At 39.9% G+C, this 19,360-nt stretch overlaps 1 protein-coding gene across 1 annotated transcript in view; it reads right to left on the minus strand.

Moving 5' to 3' along the window:
- Positions 1-18,966, minus strand: part of ARSB (arylsulfatase B) — a 64,812-nt gene extending 45,846 nt beyond the window's left edge. Inside the window, exons 1-4 of the mRNA XM_014881360.2 lie at positions 18,644-18,966; positions 15,730-15,916; positions 14,470-14,660; positions 13,703-13,910 (exon numbers count right to left, since the gene is read on the minus strand). Of these exons, the coding sequence (XP_014736846.2) occupies positions 13,703-13,910; positions 14,470-14,660; positions 15,730-15,916; positions 18,644-18,937 (880 nt within the window). The 5' untranslated portion in view covers positions 18,938-18,966. The remainder of the gene's footprint in view (positions 1-13,702; positions 13,911-14,469; positions 14,661-15,729; positions 15,917-18,643) is intronic.
- Between the last annotated feature and the right edge of the window lie 394 nt (positions 18,967-19,360).

Raw genomic sequence — 19,360 nt, forward strand, 5'->3', positions numbered from 1 at the left:
CTCATGAGCAACCACCACCTGAACTAGTGAGTTCAGAAGTCACATTTTCCCTCTACTCCCACTTTAACAGGGCAGTTTTACTAAATCCTACTTCAGATTTCTCTTGGGATTATGGAATAAGTGACCCATTAAATTAGGCAAGGTCTTCAGGTCCATGTTTTCCCAAAGCCTATCTCCTCATTTACCTTTGGCTGCAGAAAGGTTCTGACTGAACTAATTTAAAGAATAGAGGTAATTAAAACCTCTCAGGTCACACAAGAGGTCAACAATCTCTAAAAAAGCTGGTATGATGGTAAGTATGCTTACTCTTCACACAGTTTTGTCAAAATTATCTAGATTAATAAATCAAAACCACTGTAGCTATTTAAAATGTTCAAACTACCCAAGGTCACTTGGAGAGAATTACAGGAAGCCACATGCAGGCCCTGAGCAGCTGAGAGACCTGAGGGGCAATCGTCTGTGAAAGGAGGCACCTGGGCAGAAAAGGCCCCTAACCTTAGCCCCACACATCAGCATCACTGTCTACACAGCTATTCTTCCACCTGAGGCATGCATTTTTCCTTTTAGTTTTTGTTGTTGTGGCTTTTTTGTCACTGTATTCTTCCTGGTACCTTTGACTTTCTAATGAACTGTAATGGATAGTCAGCAACAGTTTCTCTCTCCTAGTCAATGCAAACCATTTGTGGCCAGTGAAATCTAACTATTAAATTGTTTTAAACAAAGTCTTTTCTTTTTCAATCCTCTGAAATCATTGGAACACAGCTTGATGGCAGCACAATGTGTGATACATTAGAGTAGGCATATATCAATTTATATCCACTGCAGTCAAAGCTGCAATTATGTACAACATTAGAGAGCAAAGTAATGGAATGCACCTTTCGTTTTTTATCTCCCATGAGTAAAGAATAGTGTTGAAAAGATCTGGACTTAAACAAAACAAAAAAAACATGCAGAGGATGTCTTTCTTTATATCCACTTATTTGATTGTAAAATGTGTTACAATGCTTCAGTGCAAATAGAAAATAGACTTAAAGCAGATTTAAAGAGATACAGCTATTAAAACTCCCATTAAGTTCTGCATACCAGATGTCAGCATATGCTATTTCATTGTTGATTTGATAAAGCATACTGTTGCAAGTTATCAGAAGCAGTACAATACTTCAATACATCCAGTTCTCTGCAGTGATCAGTAACAATCTTTTGCATAGCCTAAACATGGATATCGTCTACAAGAAGTCAGTAATGAAAAATCTGCACTATATTTGCTGCATTATTTGTGTTGTAGGTTAAAGCCATTTACTCTAAAATATAAGTGAAATTACTGCTGCGGACTTCTGATTCTTCCCCAGCAGTTCAAGCTACACTGGAATCTTAATACAGAATTCAGGGTCAGCTCACTCGAATGTACACAAAGCTCTGGCTGTATTTTAACTTGAAAAAACACAATTGGAGGTCAAATGTAAGAGCAAGCACAGGCAGCATTCCACACGGCACCAGTGCTCAAAGTTCAGATAAAAGTGGGGGTGTTTCTTCCTGCTTAAAGAGAAATGTAAAGACAGATGCTCTATTGTAAGAGGCAGATACTCCAGCCATAGGAGGTGTGTGAAGGTGTCTAGAAACACTGAGATTTCGAAAGGGCATAGAGGTATAGAGAAAGCCAAGGAATTATTAAGACCAAGCTGTAAGGAACTGAGAAAAACAAACAAGGAACCTTCCAAAAGGACGGGATTTTAGCTTATTAGTTTCCGTGTTAGGACGAAGAGAGGAAAAAAACTGCAGTGTACACAGCAGTATTCACATCGCATATTAAATGATCTGATACACTTTACTGTGTAAAACTGGCCAAATCTTAGCATCCACTGCCTAATAACGAACATGCTCACGGATTTCAGTGTTTTTTCTGACATTTTTATCTCAAAAATCTGTAAAATGTATGGCTTCCTTTGCATTCAGCACATCTATACTCTGATCATCTAAGTAAACTCTGCTGGTTTTACTCTCCCATTAAGGCAGAGAGGGAAAATCTTACTCTTTTAATGCACACTAAAGTGATATTGCCCACAAATATTAATCCATTATATTCTATGTATAAGAATAACACAAAATAATAAAAAGTGAAAGAAAGAACAGTTGTGCAGAGCTTTTATTTGGAAGTTCTTAGATTCTTCTGTAGAGTTCAGCCTAACAGCATACCTTAGTTCTGGAATATTCATAAATATATGAAACAGATGTACTAACCAACCCATGGTTTATATGGACATACATGAAAAAAAAAGAAAAAACAGGGAAGAAAAACAGATCCAGAACATCTCAGCAGGGATTCAAATAACCTTTTTTCAGATACTACTCATTTGACTAAGGCCATCTTACAACACCTGCAACTTCTTCCAAATTCTTAACCCAGACCAGACAACATTGCATGTTTCTTTCCCAAGTGAATCAATGATTGATTTTCCCTGTGTTTCTATAGGGCTGTCACTGATTGACAAAGTCCCTTGGAGAAGCAATATTTCTAAATAAATACTAAAGCTTTGTGTCAGACAGTTCTGGGTTGTTTCAAACAATATTTATCAGTTACAAAGGAAACCTAAAAATGTACGTATATATAATATCAAACTTTGCTTTAGTTCTATTAAGCAATTTTTGAAAAAAATGCTGAAACAAAAAATTGTAAAAAGCTAAGAAATTGCATTCTGATAATTTCAAATGGCCTTCTATAATATAATGTACCGGTGGAATTCTCAGTCCTGAGAAATATGGGCCAGGCAAAGAGTGAAGACAGGATCCTGAATTTCAGGGAAGCAAACTTCCAGCTCTTCAAGAAGCTAGTCAATAGGACACCTTGAGAAAGTGCCCTTGAGGACAAGGGAGCAGAACAGAGATGTCAAATCTTTAAGAACACTGAGGACAAAAACTCCGGAGCCGGCATAAGAAATCAGGGGAGGAAAGCAATGGCAGAGTCAACCTACTGGTAAAACTGAGGTGCAAGAAGAAAATGCACAGGCAGTGCATTCCACACTGTGGAAGTATGAATAGATGTTCTGGGAAGAGTACAAGGATGCAGTCCAAAGCATGTATCAAGGTATGGCTGGAGCTGTGCACCCCTTCATAAGGGATGCAAAGATTAACAAGGGCTAGGACAGGAAAGTTAGGGGAAGTATACCCCCACAACAGAGATGACTGATAGAAAGAATGAGAAGGCTGATGTATTCAACAACTTTTTTGCCTCAGTCTTCACTGACAGTCTCTTCTCACATCTCTTGAGTGGATGGACCATAAGAAAGGGAGAAACTGTAAGAGAAGATCAGGTTCATGACCACCTGAGGAATTTACATAAATCTACAGGACATGACAAAATGCATACCAGAGTCCTGAAACTGATAATACTGCCAATCCTCTCTCCATGACATTTAAAAAGTCATGGCAGTCAGGGCAAGTCACAAATCACTGGAAAAGGGAAACATGGTACCCATCTTTAAGGAAGGTAGAAAGGAGGACCCTGGGAACTACTATCAGTCTCACTTCTGTGCCTGGGAAGGTGATGGAACAGACCCTCCTAAAGGCTGTGCTAAGGCACATGAAGGACAGGCAGGTGATTTGGGACAGCCAGCATGGCTGCAGCAAGGGCAGGTCCTGTCTAATCAGTCCAATGGCCTTCTAAAACAAAGTGACTACATCAGTGGACAAGGAAGAGTTACAGATGTTCTTTATCTGCACTTCTCTAAAGCTTTTGACCCAGTCACCCAAAACATCCTTCTCCAAACTGGAGGGATGGATTTGATGGGTCGCAGCACAATGAATTGGCTGGATGGTCACATTCAGAGAACCAGTCAATCTCTCAACATCTGGATGTAGATCAGTGATGAGTAGTGGCCCTTGGGGGCTGTATGTGGACCAGTACTGATCCATATCATCACCAATGACACAGACAGTGGTACCAAGTGCACCCTTGGCAAATTTGCAGACAATACCCAGCTGACAAGTGGTGCAGCTGACATGCCTGAGAGACAGGATCTCTTCCAGAGGGACCAGGACAAGCTCTAGGAGAGGGCCCATGTGAATCTCACGAGGTTTAACAAGACCAAGTGCAAGGTGCTGCACCTGGGTCAGAGCAAGCCTGGTACCAGCACAGGATGGGGATGGACAGATCAGAGCAGCCCTGCCCAGAAGGCCTTGGGGGTGCTGTGGCTGAGAGGCTGGACATGACCCAGCCATGGGCACTCCCAGCCCAGAGAGCCAAACGTGTGCTGGGCTGCATCCAGAGCAGTGTGGGCAGCAGGGCAGGGAGGGGATTCTGCCCCTCTGCTCTGCTGAGACCCCACCTGCAGGGCTGCATCCAGCTCTGGGCTCCCAGCACAGGAAGGACATGGACCTGCTGGAGGGAGTCCAGAGGAGACCAAGGTGATCAGAGGGATGGAGCACCTCTCCTATGAGGACAGACCTAAGGAGTTGGGATTGTTCACCCTGGAGAAGACTCCATGGAGACCTTATAGTACCTTCCAGTACTTTATGGAGGTTTTTAAGAAAGATGGGGACAGACATTTAGCTGATGCTGTGACAGGGCTAGGGGTGATGATTTTAAAACTAAAAGAGGGTAGATTTAGATTGGATATAAGGAAGACATTTTTTTTTATGAGGCTGATGAAACACTGGGACAGATTGCCCAGAGAGGTGGTGGATGTCCCCTCTGTGGAAACATTCAAGACTAGACTGGAGATGAGGTTCTGAGTGACTTGATCTAGTTGAAGATGCCTCTGCTCCCTGCAGGGGCACATTCCTAAAGTCTGATTAGAAAATGGTCTCTTTTTTTCCCCACAGGAAGTGAAAGATATTTCATGATTTGGATACCTAAGATGGTCAATCAGGGAAATGAAAAGAAACTCTACATCCCAGTAAAATAAGCAAGATCAAATTCCTTAATTCCAAAAAACTAATTACCTCCTTTCCTCTCCTCACACTTCTGATACATTTCCACTGTGCAACATGTGAGCTCAGAATGATCAGATTTAAGAAAAAACTCAAACTCTCATGAGTTCGGGACCTTTTCCCCCCCTTTCTTGTTGTGCTAAAGCATTAAGAGATTTTACAATTTGTAAACAGCAACAACAAAAACACACTTCTAATCCTCAATCCTACAGCATCTAAAGCAATCCTATCCCTGTTCCACTGTCGGCCAGGCAGCAAAATTCCCTTAACAGAGGATGAATTACAATGGATGATGGATTGAGGACAGGTTTTTCAAACATCTTTGTCTCACTGTTCCAAAAAACCTATGAGCCACTAAACTGGATAACAGAAGAGGTTGCTTCTTCCCCTCCTCCATGTAATTCTGGCTTTGTTTTCCAATACTGAGATTTTAATGTTTCTCTCTCATATTGTAATACTGCACTTTAAAAATCAAATTCAACTCAGCCTTGAATACCAGCAATCATGTAGGTTCCCTTAATTAGCAACTAAGCAATAATGAGTGTAACAAATATAGAAAAGGAGGGCAGAAATAAGATGGCATACACAATTTGTCCACAGTTTAGTTCTGTAAACATTTCCTACATGTTATGTATCTCATGCTCCTTTGAAGGGCTGGGGCTTTAGGAGCAATCAAGTTCTTAAACTTAATCAGAACCATGTGGAGGTCAGTGTGAGGGTCCATCCAACTGAAGCAGAACTGGAAAGTATATTTAAAGTTAACTGTGAAATTATTTCACATGTAACTCACAGAGTCTAAAAAGCCATTTTAACAATGTTAGTGCCTTGATATTGTTGAAAACAGAGCATGTCAATGAAATGACTCATGCTACCTTCAATATTTCTACAAATCAGATTTCTGAAGTTTGCAACTAAAAATAAACAAAAGGTGTAACATGCAAACAACCTCACACAAATGAAAAAGACAGAAAGTAGGACAAAACCCCTATTTCTATGCCTTTCCTCTTGTTTCTTATTTCTAATGGGGAGACACAGAAGAGCCAAACTCCCACAGTTTCACTTCAATTAAGTGTTGACATCTCCACTCCATGATGCAAATCTGAACTCCATGCAATTTTGTTTTAAACACTATTGAAATTACAGAGGCAACAAATAGTTCACATCAGTAAAGAGCAAAGAATGGGAACTACAAGCAAGAGCAATTCAACAATTTAAAACCCACAGATGTATTTAGCAGATATGATACCACCACAATAATGTGTATTATGTTATTTAAAAATGAAGTGACGTATATAAGCAAGAGACAGGACTACTTGTCTACTAATAGGTCATGCCTAATAGTTGTACAAAATTTTGAATGAAAACTACAATCAGTTGCCAACATCAACAAAACAAGCAGGCAGCTAGTACTTGGTTTGGTTGGGCTTTTAAAAATCTTTTTGTGTGAATTTTGCATACATGAAAGGGAATTAAATTTACTAGTGCCAGACACAATATAAGCAAATATTAGACAGCATCAATGCACAGCTCTGTATATGCATCTCATTTTTGACCTCCAACATTCTTGCTGAAAGTCTAGGTCACAGAACAGGACTTCAGAGCCCTTTGTCTGTGTGATTTAAGCTCATGGTTGTGAGTCACAGTTAAACAGAGAGCACTGTCAATTACACTGGTAAAGGATCGCATTTGGGGAAAATTTCTCCCCTCTGATCTTCACAGCATAAATAATGCTTACTCTGTAGATGTTCCAAGTGTAGAACTCCCATTGAGGTTTCACTAAAAATAAAAAAAAGGTTCAGAATACATAACAGAAACCTACACTGTGGATAGGAGATTCGCAGCATGAACTGGAGAATAACTGCCCTTAATTTGAACTAATGTTCTTCCCTGCTCCCCACATTGCATCTGAACGATCCATGTGTAGCTGTCTTTTTCAGTCGTGCTGCAAGTATGACAGAAGAGCTATCACACTCCCTCTGATGACTCATAAAAACCACGAATTTCCAACAAAATGAACCAAAATCATTCCCTAAGACCAGCTAATGAAAAAACATCTGACATCTGTTGTGTACTTCTGGCTGACGTTGTTCACTCACAGTGGGAAGAATAACCTTGAAAGTTCAATGTTCAGTGGCAGAAATGCCACTTTATCTTCAGAGTGCTGACACATTACTGTATTTCCAGTGCTTGATACATATTTATTTGTGTATGTGTGATGGAAGCACTATTGAAAGCCTTTCAATTAGAGGGAAAATAGAAAACTACACCTTCTAATATAAAATTCTGCTAATGTAATTCTTGTAGTGCTTTAAATACAGCCACAGGGGTTTTATTTTCCATCAAGGGAATATAATACCTTTCCTGCATCAGAGCATCATTTGCTGAACAATTTTACAGAGCATTTAGAGAGTAAGTTTTATCGAGCTATGCTCATATAAATCAACCTCTATGTTTTTTTTGCAGCTCACCAAAACTGTCTCTTTATTGTTCTGTCTTTTCCAAAACTGAGGAAAAAAAATTGGTCTCATGGGAAAAGAAACTGAGGTACACAAGCTGCCACTAGTTACAGACATAGCCCTACAAAAGCTGCATGAACAATGACTTTTCCATCTCATTGGAATATTTTCTTTTTTTGCTTCTTAGTACAGCTTTCATGATAGCAGCAATTGTAGCACAGACCGTTTCAGTCGAGTGCTTTCATTGTGAGCAGTGTCAGTAATTAAACAGGTCTCAGTAGTTACAGACCCAGCTGTGTCAAGGTCTACACCAGCATGCACCATCATTAGACACGACAGAAACAGAAAGAAATTTTAACCCAAAACTAACAGGAATAATCTAACGAACTGTTCATGTCTGCAGTGAGCAAGTTAGACAAGACACTGTCAAGAAAACAGTGATTTGTCCCACTGACAGGAGAAGTGAACTTGATCACTTTTTAGGCGTAGCAGTGTCTGACACAAAGAAGGAAGTCTTCTCAAACACTATTTTGGAGAACAAAATATTTGGAGAACTAGTATAATTTAATAGTAATCATAGTTTAAGGCAACTTTTAGGGAGCTGTGGGAAATTATTAAACACTATTGTTAATACGCAAAATAAGCTGTTTACAGCATTCATCTTGTTCTGAGAAAAAAATTACTAGCATAGCTATTAACATGCTTAGCTTTATGCAAAACTGTCCCATTTGCAAAATTCTGGGCAAAATTCACTTCCAAGTTTCACTTGCAAATGAACTTCAAGCATTGGCACTCACTAAAAACAGGAAGAAAAATTCAAGATTCAACTTATGATGGAACGTTTAACCATGAAGACAAAAAAGAAGCTAACATCTCTAGTCGAGCTTACTCCCTCTTTAGGAACTTGGCTTTGGAGTGTTTTGCATGGAAAAAGCTGGATGGGTGGGGAGGGATTAATACTAGATGGAACAGAAGATAAACAAATATTTCCTATAAAACATTCTGGGTTTTCATAGGATTTTAAAAAGGGAGGAGAGAGTCATTATATGGTCGATCAACATCTTTCAGTATAGATTTTAAATCCATTCCCACCACAACATTTCCGCCTTTGGTAACATATTCTTAAAAATGTAGTCTCATTTTTATTATCTGCGCCATATGACAGAGAATATACTTTTTAATTTCTAAATTATCACTCATACTTTAATATGGAAAAATCCTGAAAACAAAAATAGAAGCCAGCACTGGAGTACAAAACACACAAAACCACATGCACCTTTCACTGCCACTGCCAGGTAACAATTCTAACCAATGCAAGTACAGTGATCTGCCAGAACCTTTGCCTGTATAAAAAAATATTAAATAAACAAGAAACATGAAAATAATATTTGGGAATAGATGAACTCAAATAATTAGCGTGATTGAAGGTGCTTGCAGCTAAGGCACCTGTGCTTATTTCCACTTAGGAAGCAGCAGATGCTCAGGCAACAGATGCCCAGGAATCTTCCTCACTGGCAGCACACAAACCTCTCAGAAACCTCTGAAAGACCAATTAAAACAAGTCTTCAGGTCTGCAATAAAAACAGCTGGGAGTACAACTTCAGACACCACAGACAGAGAATAACTGCTCCAGTCAGTTGGCTTGGCCAATCTGCAATTAGAAGGTTCTCTGAGATCCCTTATAACCAAAAGTGAAGGAGCAGGAGTTCATTTTTGAACAAAGACATCAAGAAGATTAAAAAAAAATGCCCTTAAGGAATCAGTGAAAGTCAGATTCATAGTCTCAAAGAAGGCACTGGAAATAGGAAAACGAAAATCCCAGTATTTCATTAGCCAAAAGCCACAACATGCTGGCTGGAATGAAAGAAAAAAAAGAAAAAAAAAAAGGGAAAAAAAAGGATAGTTTGAAATTTTGGGGGGAAAAAACCCTAAGGGTATGATAGAGACTATCAACATCAGTATGTCCAAAACAATCTGTGTTCTTATTAATCATAATTCTACAATGACAAGAAGACCGTCTTTTGGAGTGAAAACAGTCATCACTGTCACATGCTCCATTATGGAAAGGATTTATGTGGTTTCCTCTTAGCAATGTAAAATAAGGCTGGAAAAGTTCCACTTGAAAAGTGTTTTGCTTTTCGAAGCCCTCTGATGGCAACTACCGGGCATTACAGTGCTAATCCACATTTAAAAATGGCAAGAAATACTTAGAAGAAATGAGTGTTGCTCCACGGTGTTTTACTACAACAAAACGCTGAAAGTTAAACAAAGCAAAGGACAGTAGCTTTAATACAGTTCTGAAATTAGGGGTCATATTCCTTTGCTTTCATGTTGGCAAGTTTACACCAAAATTTCTTGTAATGCCATGCAAAACTATAATCACATCATATTCACAGCAAATCCTCGCTTCTTACTTCAAATCATAGCTCCGTATTTGAAGCAAAATTTGGAGTCTAAGTCCATGTTAATAATTCTGAGGCAAATTGGTACTATTTTAATGCCTTTTATGACATTTATTTTAAATTGAGGCCCTCTCTAGGGACATTGGTAGTTAGTCTCCTATGATTGCTAAAAGGAAAAATATGCTCTACCTCTCATTCCCTTTGATTTCAAGTGGACAAAAGGCCATGAGTACCCACCACTGCTGCATTCATTTTCATCTGTTTTGCTTAAACAAGCAATGATTTAATTTTCATCAATTATCTCATTAGCACAGACTTATTTGTATCTGCGGTGTAAAAAATGCTCCATAAAAGCAAATTCTATTTCATATCAAACCAGCCAAGACTTTTCAAGCTACTACTTGATACACAAATATAACATCACATACCATTGAACTTGCTCACCTTTTTCTTATTTACTTGTAGAAATAGCCTGTCTAACTGTTAAAAAATACACCAGAGGGTTGATTTACAGGACATACTGATGGAGTCAGATTTTGCTAATGACTAATCATAATGAAGTTACATTTTATCCTGGTATCTCCATCAGGCCACTTTGTAGAGGAACTGAAGTTCTACACATTTCACAAGACTTTCAAAATGCGCAGTATTTCCATTTGTCAACTGGCATGTTTTCATTAGCCATATCAAATAGGAAGAAACATGAAAGAGTATGATAAAAAAAAACTTATCACAAGATCTTAGGTTACATCATATAATATGTTTTTTAAATATATACCCACTAAAAAGAGGTCTGCAGTTTGAGGTCAACACTTCACAGGGAAGTAGTCAGACGACTATGTCTGTTGCAGTGCTACTTGCTATAGTACAAAATAAGAAGTGACCACCTGTCTTTGGGCAGGAATTTTAAAAGATGGAGAGTACAAACATAGAAGTGTGAATTTTGGCTTCAACGATAAAGGAAATAGTAATGAATCTAGTAAAATGTACCATAAAACTAGGGCCTTCTTTTTCCTCTACAGGCTTTCAACAATACCTTTTCAAACCACATAGATAACAAAACAGAGTGCTTTTCTCATAGAACGGTTTGGGTTTGAAAAGACCTCTAAAATTCACCTAGTCCAACCCCCCTACAATGAGCAGACTTCTTTGACTAGATCAGTTTTAGTGCTCCATCCAACCTGACCTTGAATGTTTCTGGGGATGGGATATCCACCACCTCTCTGTGCAACCTGCTCCAGTATTTCACCAACTTCATGAAAAATATCTTCCTAATATCTAGCCTGAATCTGTTCTACTTCAGTTTAAAACCATCATCCCTTGTCCTATTGCAACAGGTCCTGTCAAAAACTCTGTCCTCATATTTTTTATAAGCCTACAGTAAGGTGTCTTCAGAGCCTTCTCTTCTCCTGCGTGAACAACCCCAACTCTCTGTCCTAACACTGAAAGTGCTCCAGTTCTCTGATAATTTTTGTGGCCCTGCCCTGGACTCCCTCCAGCAGGTCCATGTCCTTCCTGTGCTGGGAGCCCAGAGCTGGATGCAGCCCTGCAGGTGGGGTCTCAGCAGAGCAGAGGGGCAGAATCCCCTCCCTGCCCTGCTGCCCACACTGCTCTGGATGCAGCCCAGCACACGTTTGGCTCTCTGGGCTGGGAGTGCCCATGGCTGGGTCATGTCCAGCCTCTCAGCCACAGCACCCCCAAGGCCTTCTGTGCAAATATGATGATTTTATGTCTTTAACACTGCTCGTTAAACTTACTGATAAATTTTATTATTCCCTAGATTGTCCCTTGCAGTCTTATAGAAATCCTTAAATTGATTCTTAATCCCACAAAATGGGAAGAATTTTCTCGGAGAGAGCTCTTGATCATAAAGATAAGTGTGTGTCCCCTGCTGCATCCCACCAAGCAAAAAGAGTGTCTCCCCCTCAGTGACAGAAGAGCACTTGGGGCAGGGAGAGGCACTTCTTCAAGTAGACATATCCTCAAGAGCTAAAGGTAAATCATACTATAATTGTATGCTCATATTATGGCTAGCAGTGCAGACCAGGACTCCCAGTTGCAAAGGACCTGGAAGCCATGCAGGGAGATCTGACACAGCACAGCTCTCTGCACGAGGTGCTCAACTGCAGACCCTCTCGTGTTTCTTTTCAACTATGTTCTAATGTCCGTTCTGAAACAACACCTGCAAAAGTACTAAACAAAATATAGAAAAAAATTAATAATTTGACACTTTTCCCCCCTTTTTTGGTATTTTTGAAATGTTTTATGGTTATAGCACTTGGTTTTTGGAACTGGGTCCTTACTGCATGCAATGTTTTATGCCTGTAAAGAATAACTGCATGAAGAGAGAACACTAAAGAACCCCAAATCATTGGCCCCTGTCCTGCCTGATTTAAGCCGCATTTCCATGTATTTTAATCATACTAAATTTACCTCCTGGAAGTTTAAACTGTCAATTAACTCAAAATAAGTCCCATTAGATAGAGCAGACACTTGATTCTCCTGATTGTTTGACTGTTGCTGAAAAATACCTGCAACTGATTGCAAAATAATCACTGTTAAAAAACAGGGTAGAGCGTCATCATTCAGAAAAATCAATGCCTCATAAATGAAAAAGCAAATTTTTCTTTTTAATTCCCTCATACCTTGTAATTCTAGCTCAGCTATATTTAGTTTTATTCCACAATGTACTGAAAAAGCATTACTTAAATAACTCTACCAAGCCCCATCAGCAAAGACTGGATTTTTTCCATATGGAATAAATACTGGTGTCATTTTCCATATGTCTTTGCTTACTTTCAGTTCTAAATATAAAAACATTGCAAAGAGAAACAGGCATAGAAGAGTTATCAAATCCTGCTAGAGCCAGAACCTGGATACAAATGTAACATCATAAAGGAAACAGGTTTGGACTCAAAATGAGATTCCAAGATTCTGAGTGCTATACGAAGCAGCTGCTAAGCTCAAAACACATCAGTGCATTCTCATCAAACTTTAGATGGTTCTTGTTTTTTTTTGTTTTGCTTGTCTTTTTTTTAGCTGTTTTTGTTGTATTTCAAGTGTTTATAGAAAATTAATTTGCCATTTTGAAAGCCCTAGTATGTAAAGTGTGGGCAAAAGAACAACTGTATGCATTGAAAGGCTACTTTCCTCTTCCAATCAAACAAGAGCAAATATGTTCCTGAAACCCAGCCAAGTAGCTGTATTTCAAAAAGGTTCTGTTTCATTCTTAATTTGGAAACAAAGGAGACTGCTTTGGAATTTATTATTTGCATTACTCTAATAATCTAGAAACTGGATCATGTGCCTGTACGTACAAAAATTTAGACTGTAATTTGACTGACTAGACTGCTCATCATATTTTCAGCTGTTTATTAACAGACCTTTGTTTCATGGGAGTAAGATGCCAGTGAAACACTTCAAGAATGATAAAAACTACACGTCACCTTGGAGTGAGGGAAAGAAACAGTTTTGGCTTCAAACTGCTTGCTGTCTGGCTGTTTGTGCTTCATGCAACATATGGCAATTCACAGACAGGACAGACTGCTTCAGAAGAAATAAATTTGTAGACAGTTCTTAGTCAGGATTCAATTCTGACAGATCCCCAGTAACTGCAGCACCAAGTAGGATGTTTCTAACTCCACTGCACTCCCCAGATTTTACAAAGGTATTTGTACACCACCAGGAGCATCCCCCATTCGCACAGACACTACTTCAGGGTTGTTTTTGTCAAGCTTGAGAAAGCCCTAAGAGAAGGGAAAGAAACCATTGTTTTACTTGAAGTCTTGCTCAACTTTCATCACTCTTCTGCCGTTAGAAAATATCCAGAGGAAAAACAGAGGGGCCAGATGTCTTTGTAGTCAGCTTGTTAGACACTGTAGCAAAGCTATTACTGAAAGAATACTCGAAGGAACTTACCGGTAGAGAAAACAAAAACTGTGTTGTCCCAAAGACCATATGCTTTCAGAGCATCAGTAAGATTTCCTATTGCTTCATCCATAAGAGTCACCATTCCTGCATAATGGCGCCTCTTTACATCTTTTATGGAAGAATACGGTTTCATGTATTCTTCGGGGACCTCGAGAGGTTCGTGCACAGACTGAAAGGCGAGATAGAGGAAGAGGGGCTGGAGTGGAAGGGAGAGAATGGAAATTAGTTAAACATAAAGTACTAAGTGCAAAAGTTACTGTAGCGAATACAGACCTGATTTATCAACAAGGCCAGAAGTGTGCTTTGATTTCTACAATTTCCACATCGTCTAATCCCTGCACATAAACTAAGAAAGCTTTGAAAAATTACTTTTGAAAAGCTGTGGAAAAGCATCAGGTGTATTTTTTCTTCATAACACGATTGTCAACAGTTTCTTTCTATTAAACTTCTCGCCCTAAACTTCCCTTCTCTTTTTACAAGTGCAAACTACTTGCTAAACCATTTCTAAAAAATTATTAATTGTATTACAATAAAAGAAATGGAGAAGGGTAGCAGGCCAGGACCATGCAGACAAAGCTGGTTTTGTCAGCAGCAGATGAGTTTTACCAGTGCTACTTCTCACATTCAGCTCTCTGTACCTACTGAATAGCCCTGAATTACAGCCCAAACACAGCTTTCTCTATAAATATTTCACTAACTTTTTAAAAAACATTCTTTAACGCTTAAGTTATCAGAGTAGCAGCTGTTGCCTGTACCTTCTCAGTTTTGTGATTGGCTATAAGATCTATAGCTCTTTCTGTGAATAAATTTGTGGAGTACACATTTTTAAATCCAGTTGCAACTTCTTCTCCATCTCGAAAGTCCAGAGCACAGCGGGTCACATTCTTTGCTTTGATGAGGACACAGCGGTCATGAGTATAATAATCCTCACTGCCCAGAAGATAGCCTAGAACAGGAAAACATGTCAAATGAGCAGGCCAACATGGTGTCACATAAACACACACATCAGGAAGAGAAAAAAAGTCAAACATAAATGTCAAAACACTAGTGGTTTTGAGCCAAAACACTAATTCAACCCTGGACCACCTACTGTGACACTCCTGACACAACTAAGTAGCTCCACATTTAATACCACACAGACTTCTCACTGCTAATGCAAGTTGTAGTTTCAAAAGAAATGAAATATTTTGAAAGCTGTTCAATGACTTCTTATTTATACTTTGATGTCCATGAGCATTAAACTAATGCACTGAGAGCCAAAGCAGTGATCTAGCGATGAACTAGTCTGATTTTTGGTGGCATGATTTTCTATGTTTGTATTTTGCTGTAAGGCTTCCACCTCTATTAGAAAGTTTGGAATTTTTAAATTAATTTATTAAAAAACACCCAAGTATGAATCATCTTTTATGTCCACTGTAATGTAATTTCTGATCCACTACTGACACCAGCTGGTGAAGAAAAGACACTATCATTTAGAGATATCCAAAAGAAATTAAGAAAAAAATTCTACATATACAGATTTGCTCCTACCTAGGGTTAGCCTGTTAGGCATGGAGAGCTCTTGTGTTTTAGCAGCCAAACATAAAACTTTTCAAAATCATTTGAATCTCAAAAATTACAACTGAAGTTAGATTTTAGATTTCTCCCCCAATAACCTAACAAAATGGATGAATATAAAAAAAATACAGTCTTATGTTCTGAAAAAAAAGAACTTGGGACAAAAATCCAAGACACAAGAAATTTACTTGAACCTTTGTTTTTCCACAGTTGCAGCTAGTAATTTCTGCAAAAACAAATGTACAGAAAAAAGGAAATTATCTTACATACAATATAAACGTCTACTATATTTTTGGGAGAAAGAAGGGTAAGTTAAGCAGTGATACTTCAGAAACATGCATACCCAGGTATGGCTTTACTTATAAATCAACAGTAAATCTGCTGTTGTTACAAGAACGGGGCAGCTTCTCATCCTTTTTAACACAGCATTTATTGCCCATGTTAAACCAAACCATTACCAAAGTAAGTATCAAATCCTCTGCGGGTTGGAAGGCATTCTTTTCTGTACATCCCCAAGTGCCACTTCCCCACCATGTGAGTAACATATCCCGCCTCTTGAAGTAGCTCTGGGAGGAGTTTCTCATCCAGTGGCAGACAGCTGGGCTGGCACGGCCAAATTATCTGGTGTTGTAAACCTGTGTGGATCTAGCAGAGAAAAGAAGTGTGAGAGATCACTAACCACGCAGCCCACATGTTAATTTAATTTAATAAGCAGAGCCAAAAAGAAGCACAGCTGCATTAAAGATCAGCATTAATTCTGGGACCTCTTCATTTTACCAGTGTAGCACTGAAGATGATGAGGAAGCTGCAGGTGGAGGGCAGGGGTGGAATGGAGGAAAACAAGAACATATCACTGCAAGAGTTAACATCTTCCAGGCATAAATCAAGCACAATTAAAAAACCCAAAACAAACAAACACAAAGCCTTTTATGCTTTTAGCTAGAAATCTAACAGGTAAGAATTACCATTATGGTCTATTTGAAGGCTAGGTGCATCTCAAGATGGAGTGAGAGATTTTAAATGGAATTGAAACAGGCAAAAATGCACATGGAAAGTGAAGCCATCAAGGTTTTGCCTATATCAGAGAACAGTCACTGGAGGAAAGGTCAATAAAACTATTTTACTATTGCTCTTTTAAATGGACATTATATATACACACTTGTATATTTATTTGCATGCTTTAAATGAGTACAATTACTGTATAAATCATTTGGATATGGGGATGACACAAGCTTTACACTGACTAGATCTGATATTTAATAGTTCTACAGAAGTTTCCAGTCTTAGTAAGTGGTGAATTTTCTATTTCTTTACAAAACCATCACTGAAAATGCTTTGAGTAGTATATCACACTTGATATAAGGAACCTCCTTAGTTACTGATACTATTAGCTGACTTTTGTCAACTCTCCTGTCTTCTACACAATCAAAAAGGCACTACCCTAAACCACAGCCTGCAAACATATGTATGCAAGTATAAAGGTATCTTGTTTAAGTATTAAATATTTCTAGCAATCTTTGTCCGTCAAAGCACAAAGCCTCCAAGATCCCCTCGAGCAGATGACACCAGATTTTATGACTCCACTAAGCACACCAGTGTAGCAAGCTGCACGTTCAACTTTGAAAGCACTGCTTTGAAATTTAGGAACTCTCTGAACTGACTTCTAAAACAAATAAGCCCTGATCTTAGGCAAGTGAGTAAAGCCCTTTTCTAAAGGGCCTACTACTTCCTCATTTACTTTGAACAAGGAGGTTTCAAAAATTAAATTATAGTATAAATTTTATGTTATATATAAAAAACATTTAAAATATTTTAAAATGCTGTATTACAGAAAAAATTAATATACAGAATGACACAAACTAGCAAAGCATTGTAATTTCTTGCTCTGTATCTGGAAAATGAGAAAAAAGAGAAGGAGGCAATATTAAAAAAAAAATCTATAGGTATCTTACACAATACCATTCCTTTTCTTTCATATGGATTGCAAGGTGACTACCAAAATTTCAGCTCCAGACAGGACCAGATTTAGGTTACTTTCTCAAGCTTGTAAGCAACTGTTAATCATATCCATGGGTAAAACAATTTTTTAAAAGATTACACATATTTGCTGCATAATATAATTATTTGTTGCATAATTACTGCTGCACAGAATGTCACCTCTATTAAAAAAAATTACTTCCATTTTCTAATATTATTTTACTTAGTTGCAACAAGGTCAACACAAAGATTATTAAATTATCAAGTCAAATGTATGGGATTAATTTCAATCCAGACCAAACTATAAGTATTTTCAATATCCACTTTTAAGATGTGATGCAGCAGTTGCCCCTTTCTTGGAAAGCACATTCAGACAACTGTATTTTAAAAGTAGTCGTTATGAAAAAATATTTTAAGCTATTTCATTTAAAACAGCTTAAAGAGTTGGTAGAGATAATGTAAATTGCTTTTTCCTATTCATCATTATTAATTTTTGGAGTTTCCAGGAACAGGACAAATGTTGCTTGGAAAGAGTGATACCTCGAACAACATTCCTGCAACAAGAGATAGCATCCACTAATACAGGATGATTTTTATTTTCTTTCATTCCCGGCAGTTTATTTGGCAATCACTATGGTTAACATGGATGTGCAGGACTTCTTGAGACAGAGGGGAAGTTTCTTTTCAGAAACTTAACCCTTCGTGAGTTTCTTCCTTCTGTCCATGATGTGCGTCCATACTTTTTTCTCCCCTACTCCTCATATTTTTGCCAAAATTGCAAAAAGGATGGGAAAGGGTAGAATAATACCAGTATTATAAAGCCCAAGTCTTACACTCGTACAACTGGGAAAAAAAAGGAAAAAAAAGTGGCAAAAATGGCGATAACGACTACGACTATTTGGACACCCAGAACAATGACCACTCTGTGTGTGCACTCCATCAAGGAGCGCAGAACATGTACAGCTCCTGTACCAGGTGGAGGTGAATGTACCGCTTTGCGAGGCTTTTGGGCGCTGCACCGGAAAACATGTTGCAAAAACTGAACAAGTGGTGCTGATCTGCTTCTGTCTGCGTCTCGACCATGTGTGTGCCCGTCCCGTGGAAAAATATCCAAGAGTCAGACACCTAGGGCAAGGATAACATCCACGACAGGCTGCCGCACCTGTTAATCCAACCGAAGCATAAAAGTACCTCGGCTTCTCTGGAACAGAACAATTTGCTCTGATTCCGTATCCACTTTCCTCCCGAGTCGCAAGGCAAAGGGATGTTAGCGTTTCAGAGCAGCAGGTTTCCGCAGCGCAGCGGCACAGAGACCCAGCCAGCTCGGGGGCAGCCGGCAGCAAGCAGGGAGCCCCCGCAGCATCCCCCGGGCACGGCTGCGAGCGCCCGCCCTACCTGGTAGCGGCCCGAGAGCAGCTGGCTGCGGGACGGCGTGCACAGCGGCTGGGTGTAGTAGCGCTCCAGCCGCACGCCGCCCGCCCCCAGCGCGTCCAGCCGCGGCGTGCGGATGGCAGAGCCGTGCCAGCCCACGTCGCCCCAGCCCAGGTCGTCGGCCAGCACCAGCACGAGGTGCGGGGCGGGCGGGCGCGCCGCCGCCGGGCGCGGCAGGCACAGGGCCAGGCACAGAGCCAGGCACAGGCATAGAAGCCGGCTGAAGCAGCTGCACGGCTCGCCCGCCCGCCGCGCCATCCCCGGCACCAGGAACTGGGCCGCGGGCCCGCCCCGAGCCGGGCTCCGCCCGCCGAGCGAGCGGGGCGGGCCGGCAGCGCGGGGGGCCGGGCTCGGCCGGGCCCGCTGCGGTGCCGCTGGGCTGGCGGGGCCCGGCCCAGCCGTGCTGCGGGTTTGTGCCGCTGGGCTTTGGTGTGAGCTTAAAAACGAAATTGTGACGGTGTTGCCGCTGTTGGCAAGGTATGCAACCCGCTGATGCTGGCGGTCCCTTCTAATTTTGTCTTGCTTCAACTCCTACATTGAACACCCGGTTCAAACCTCGGAGGCTTTCCCAAGGGAGCCAGGGAACTATGTGCAAGCTCGTGTCTCAGGTCATCTGTGGGTTTAAGGAAGTCAGGACAACATTATGAGGATAGGACAGAGTGCATTCTCGTAAAATTATTT

The sequence above is a fragment of the Sturnus vulgaris genome, chromosome Z (assembly GCF_052056855.1).
Source record: "Sturnus vulgaris isolate bStuVul1 chromosome Z, bStuVul1.hap1, whole genome shotgun sequence".
NCBI classification, from domain to species: Eukaryota; Metazoa; Chordata; class Aves; order Passeriformes; family Sturnidae; genus Sturnus; species Sturnus vulgaris.